The 6,672-nt window shown below is 33.9% G+C and overlaps 1 protein-coding gene across 3 annotated transcripts in view; it reads left to right on the top strand.

Annotated features, from left to right (window-relative positions):
- The window catches only part of Nectin3 (nectin cell adhesion molecule 3), a 94,762-nt gene that overhangs the window by 32,304 nt on the left and 55,786 nt on the right, over positions 1-6,672 (top strand). The window contains exon 6 of one of the 3 annotated variants that reach the window (XM_031364023.1): positions 5,123-5,693. The exons of 1 other annotated variant lie outside the window; for it this stretch is intronic. In XM_031364023.1, the coding sequence (XP_031219883.1) occupies positions 5,123-5,693 (571 nt within the window). Of the gene's footprint in view, positions 1-5,122; positions 6,447-6,672 lie in introns of those variants that run through there. One more of the 3 variants, XM_031364022.1, reaches the window with a different exon arrangement.

The raw sequence follows: 6,672 nt of genomic DNA, 5'->3' as shown, positions 1-6,672 counted from the left end.
CCTTCCGTGGGTATTTGGTTCCCCCTTTTAAGAAGGAATGAAATGTTCACCTTTTGGTCTTCCTTCTTGAGAAAAACCTGTATTTTTATCAGAAGCAATAAATTACCCATAAAGTACTGAAACAGGAAAAATGCATTAAATTATTTGAATAATTCTTAATGATCAGAAGGATATAGCAGTGTTCACATCTAACTCATAGAAAATGAGGATGAGAAAAAGAAGGACCATCAGATGAAGGTTTCTACTACAGAATAAATAGTTGTTGTTCTAAGTCTCTTCAAATGTCAGAATATGTTACAGATTTTAGAAAGTTTTATGCTTGTGCTTTCAGTTCTATGTGACCCTGTGTTTGCCCCCAGTGTCCCTATAGGCTAGTGACATATGCTTGCGTCCTCAGGACAAGCAATGGATTAGTGCTTGCCATATAGCAGAGGCTGCAGTTTTCTGTGTGATACTCAAAGCCATGTACATCTACATATAGCTTCTTAGTAACAGCATTTCGGTGGGAAGTTGATTAAAGTATTAGAGTCCCTTTCTTCTGTTGAAAGACAGCCATAGGCAGTGTATATTTAAATTATATTGAAGACTTAAATTTTAGTTTCCTGGGGATTATTTACCTTTTGTTCCATTTACACAGCTTCCTGTGAGGTATTTGATCTTAGGGCCAAATGTTATTGTTCTATCTATTGTCTTTACATAACCAGGTTCAAGTTGATCTCTTACATATGTGTGCTGATTCCATTGGTGATAGTCAAACTTTATACTTCCTAGATTCCAGGGTTATAATTTATTTTGTTTTGTTTTCAAGAATTCTCAGCCTTTGTTTGCAGTTTGCCTATTTAGAATCATGAATTATATGTAGGAATTGAATAGACATTTACAACACACCTTATTCAAAATCAAAGTCTGTCTTGACTTTTCTCCTGCCCCTCGATGGAAACTCTGTCAGTTTCTTCTCATTTTAGTTGCTTGTGAGTTCTGTCACTGCATTTACTCAGGACCCAGACCTTTAAATTTCACCTTCTCTTCACTCTTTCTTCTGCACTCCACTCAGTCTCCCACTCAACCAGTATCGTCCCTGCACGGTATATGGAATATTAATTCACTCTACACCTTTTCTGCTATTGTTACTGTTTTGGTCAAGAACAACCAGAACTTTTTACATGTAAAGCTGTTAATTTCCCGCTTTGAATCTGTCACCCTTCCATTCTGTATTCACATAAGCAGCCAGTCTTTTAAAGAGTGCATTAGATGTATGTCACTCCTCTGTAAAACCTTCCGTGAATTTCCATTTACTGAGGTTAAAACTAGATCTTCACCTAGGGAATAAGCAGGTCCTCTGTGCACTCCTTGGAGTCCTATCATCTTCTGTATCCATGCTCACTGAGTCTGCCTTTTTCATTGAACATAACAGTTGTGCTTCCGACTCAGTTTGCAGTTTCTGTTTCCACAGTCTGGAGGTATCCGGTAAATCTTTCCTTACTTCCCTTTCCAAACTGTCACATTTTCCAACAAAATCTCTCTTTTGTGACTCTCTATACCTGAATTCTACCCCTGTCCTCTTGTCTTATTCTTCTCCTTGGTACTTATTAGTATGGCATACTTCATATTTTTATTCATATACTTACCCACTTTTATCCCCACTAGAACTTAACGCTTAAGAGGTCAAAGATTTGTGTCTACTTTAGTCATGGCTATATTGCTGCCATGTACAATAATCTGTGACATACAGTAGGTATCCCATACACTTTTGTTGCATGCGTGAAAAAAATTAGACTTAAGAAAGAAGTAACCTTATTTTCTTTGTTTAGGGAACTGATGATTAAACTAGTTTTCTTTTTTTGTTTTTTTTTGTTTTTGTTTTTGTTTTTTTTTTTAATCAAAATCTACTAAATGTTATAAAGTGCGGAGACAACTTTGGGTAAATACGAGACGTCAATTCAATTACTCAGAGTACTGCTGAAGACAATAACTTTGTGTGAGGTAGTGCTTATGAAGCAATCAAGAAGTGCTTCCTTTGTATGCAGGCTTTGGTCCTGTTGTCTCTGCCAGCTCTAGTTGCCTTCTCCACTGCTGTGTGCTCTTTATTAAGTATCTTCCATGTGCTCGTACTTTTACAAAGTTCTTTTTCATCAACCTACTGGGCTTTTGTCAGGATAAGAGGCTGTAATTGACACAGTAGGATGTCATCTCAGTGTTAGGTTTACTTTTAAAAATATATAATGTTATGTCAGGAGTTTTACTTAGAAAACTATGGACTTAGCAGCTCTGAGTGAACTTGTTCTTGACATCTTTGTCTTCTCACATTCATGGCTATTAGGTTTTAGACAGAAGGTCATGGGCTCCTGATTACAGGATTCAGTTTAGATTGCTGCACTGTACTTGAGCAGAGTGTCACTCTTGTGGCTTTTAGCCCAAGACTAGCTGACTGCTAAACATTGTGTTTTTCTGATTTGCTGTTTGCTTGTCCCCTCTCATAACTAATTCATTGCTTCTCTGAAAGTAGACTATCAAATTACAACGTTTCACATCAGTACCCCAAGCCTGACAGTCTTACTCCTCTCCACAGTAGAATTTTATATTATTGATTTTGGGATCCAGGCATAAATTTAAGAATCTATAAATGGTAATTTCTAATTTTAAGATAGAAGTTTTTAAAATTTAAACAAACCATTATAAAATTAAGGTCAGTATATTTAATTTTAACATTTATTAATAGATTGAATTGTGCCTTACAGCTATAAGGATATTCCTGAATGTACTATTTGTTCTTCTGTTTGGCAGAACTAATTAAGTAGTTGGCAAAACAGACTAAAAAGACCTTTCTTTTGGTAGAGATCTCAGAATCAACTGCAATTTTTATATCTGTCATCTATTTATATGTCATACATTTAGCAAAGAATATATAAATGTCTGATTGAAACAATAAGGAGTGATATGATTTTTAAATCACTATAGATAAGGAACTTGATGATTATTTGATTATTAAAACCTTTGACTCCATGCATGAATCAAGATTCATTCTAGGTTAAAATAAAATCACTGTATGTCCGTTGTATAAGCTGTAAAATGAAGTGTTCACCCCTGTAGCACTGACATTGTGGTTATGCTGTCTTCAACACTAGTTAAGCAGAATAGTGAATTGAAAAATTACCAGGGCCATTAATAAGGCTAACTAAGTTTTAAATATTTTTGTTAAAATTTTCTGAAATCTTTCTTTTGTTAAGTATGAAAAAACAGTTGATATCCATTTGTGTATGTATAAGGAACTTTGCAAATGGAAATAAAGTTCAAATTTTGAATCAATTTATTGCAACACTGTTTTATACTTTGTAGTTGGTAGGAGCTCAGGTGTATGCATTACTCTAAGAAAACTAGGGTGTTAGGGTCATCCTAAGCTTTGAACAGCTCCATGTATACAAGTATTTAGAGATGGATACGTTTTAAATAATGTAGGCAATCTGTATTTTTATTTCAATGTGCTAATACATTTTTCCTTTGTAATCGTTACATATTATCATTTAGTAAATTGGCTGCCCTGTTACTCCCCCCCAAAATACATACATTGTCTCATAAAAGAGCTTAGGTTTTTGTCTTACTTCTTTAGCACCTTAATTCCTTGAGGCTGGATTATATGAAGCTTTGCTCCTTTAATGCTAAAAAGAATCATTCCGTTTCACATTTGTACATGTTCTTCAAAATGAACTTGCCCAGCTAGAGAAGATTGTCTCAGGAAGTCTTCCTAGATTCACATACATGTAGTACTTGGTAGAACCCATCAGTAGTACCCATTACAGTAGCTTAAAACCATAGGGAAAGAGGTTACAGTATTTGGTGGTTTTTTTTAAAATGCTGTACTTGCTAAATTTTTACCACATTCTATACATATGGCATTCCGTGATGAATCCTGTTTCAGTAAGTATATTTCTTTAGCTTGTGATGTTAGAGTAACTTACCCCATGTAGATTTAGTACTTTTCTAACAATCATTTTAAAAAGCTCTATCAGAACCACTCACATAAAAATTAATTTTAGGAGATTACCATTTGGGTTATTTATTTTTATCTATAAAAAACTCAACATTTTAAACTCATCTTTAAACTCTAGAACTGTATATAACATGGCCTACAGATACTACTTAATGGACAATTAACCAATTTTTAATATTTATTGTTTATGTTTAGTTGCTTTTTAATATTAATGGCTACTCTGTAATATAATGTCAATAAATGATCCATTTGCATCTAATACTTAAATATTATTAGAATGTTCTCTCTAAAATATTAGCTATTCTCTTTTACAGCCTATCCTAAAACAATGGCATGGAATTATACCAATACAGTTGAAATTCCTTAATGTTACAAATGTTCAGTATATTATCTTTGATTGTTAGAGGTGATTATTATATTTTTACTTTGCATATGTTATTCTCATTTAATAGTAGCTCACTTGATGGATACAGTTTTATATACCTGCTTTTTTATTTTTAAAATTACCAAATAATGGTCTTTACTATTATATATTTTTCATAAAAAAGTTATAGTACTTTTTATTTAAGAAAAATATTTTTGAGAGAATTATTAAACCCACAATTTACATAGTATGTCCACGTAACAAGACTATGGTTTTTCATTCTTTTAAAAGATAAGTTCTACTCTTACATATTAAGTAAACATGCATATTAAGAAAATATTTTTACTGTCAATTTTATTTTTATTTCCTTTTGGTACTGGCTAAGAAACTACACCTTTGAAATTTTTGATTTAATTGAAGTTTTGTATGATTAATTCCTAAGCCAGCCATGCATAGAGCACTTAGGTAATACTTGACATTGAAACAGTAACCCAATGCCTTAGAGCACAGCAGTACTCAAGTGTGGATCCAATGACTTCTGACACACACCACTGGCTTCATTTTCCTTATTTCACTGTTAACAGACGAAAGTGTCAGGAGTTTTTTTTTTAAGTATTTGTTAAATAATACTACTTTTTAATCTTTAAGAATGAAAAACTATTGTTAGTTGAACATTTATTAACTGTGCTGCCTATTCACCTGCTGCTGAATCAGCCTCATTGACATTGTCTGCCTTTCTGTGTCTTGTCTATCTTTACTGTTTCCATTAGATCCTCCTACTACCACCACCCTTCAGCCTACAGTTCAGTGGCATTCCTCAACAGCTGACGTCGAGGATGTAGCAACAGAACATAAAAAATTGCCCTTTCCATTGTCTACTTTGGCAACACTTAAGGATGACACAATTGGCACCATCATTGCTAGTGTAGTGGGTGGGGCTCTCTTCGTAGTGCTTGTGAGCATTTTGGCTGGGATATTCTGCTATAGGAGACGACGGACGTTTCGTGGAGACTACTTTGCCAAAAACTATATTCCACCATCAGACATGCAAAAAGAATCACAGATTGATGTTCTTCAACAGGATGAGCTTGATTCTTACCCAGACAGTGTAAAAAAGGAAAACAAAAACCCAGTGAACAACCTAATACGTAAAGACTACTTAGAGGAGCCTGAGAAAACTCAGTGGAATAATATAGAGAATCTCACTAGGTTTGAAAGACCAATGGATTACTACGAAGATCTAAAAATGGGAATGAAGTTCGTCAGTGATGAACGCTACAATGAAAGTGAAGATGGTTTAGTTTCCCATGTAGATGGCTCCGTGATTTCCAGGAGGGAGTGGTATGTTTAACAGCCACTGATGTGACTTCACTATGTACAATGTTTCATTCATACTAGTTGATCATTTTCAGATTGTTCATACTTTTTCTTGAGGAAGAATAAGCTTTTTCAAGTTGATTTCAAGCTTACTTTTTATATTCTGATCTGACAAATGAAAATGTAAAACCTGGGTTCAATGTATCTGAGCTGCTTTACAGTTTTTTCACTGCTATACTACTGTCTCAAGATTTAAATTCTAATGCAGAGTACTTTATTGGTCTGAGGCACACAGGTAAGAAAGATGCCAACGTTAAATGTATGACGTTTTTGGTACAAAAATTAAAAACAGAAAAAAATGAAACTACCTTGGCATTGTGTATTAAATATTTACCTAAGACTATAATCTCAAGTATAATGATTGTGTAACATATACCTCTCAAAACTTATCACCACTAAGAATACTCCATCAAAATTGACAGTAAAACTCATTCAAGAAATGCTTATATATTTTTAGTATACTAAAATCATTCATCTGATGGAGTATCGTTTCATCGTCAAACATTATTTTCTAAGTTTCTATAGAAATAGGATCTTTACCTCTGCATTTAAATGAGCCTTGCCATAATTACTGTAGAGTGGCTTTTCAAAGATATTTTGTTGCACTAAAACTGTGGCCATAAACTAAGTGAATATGATGTGTGGAAGAGCATTAAGTAGCTGTTCAATATTTTTGTCTAAAATACATGCAAGAGTAATAAAATATATGCCTCCTGACACAATAATTACTAATTTTTTCATCTCTGGAAGAAAGTTGTTCAGTTGTTTTGTGAATGTGGCTTTGGTACACGAAGCATTAACATTATCTTAATGTTTTATTTGCTAAGCGGATGAATAGGGATGAAAGTGTGGTACAGGACAGAGAGGGTATTTGAGTCTGCTTGTGTGATAGATTTAGACATGAGCTGCTCCAGCCAGGAACCTACACAAAGAGTTTTCTAGA

Source organism: Mastomys coucha, unplaced genomic scaffold (genome assembly GCF_008632895.1).
Source record: "Mastomys coucha isolate ucsf_1 unplaced genomic scaffold, UCSF_Mcou_1 pScaffold12, whole genome shotgun sequence".
In the NCBI taxonomy this organism is placed as follows: domain Eukaryota; kingdom Metazoa; phylum Chordata; class Mammalia; order Rodentia; family Muridae; genus Mastomys; species Mastomys coucha.
This window is presented reverse-complemented; position numbering and strand designations above follow the sequence as displayed.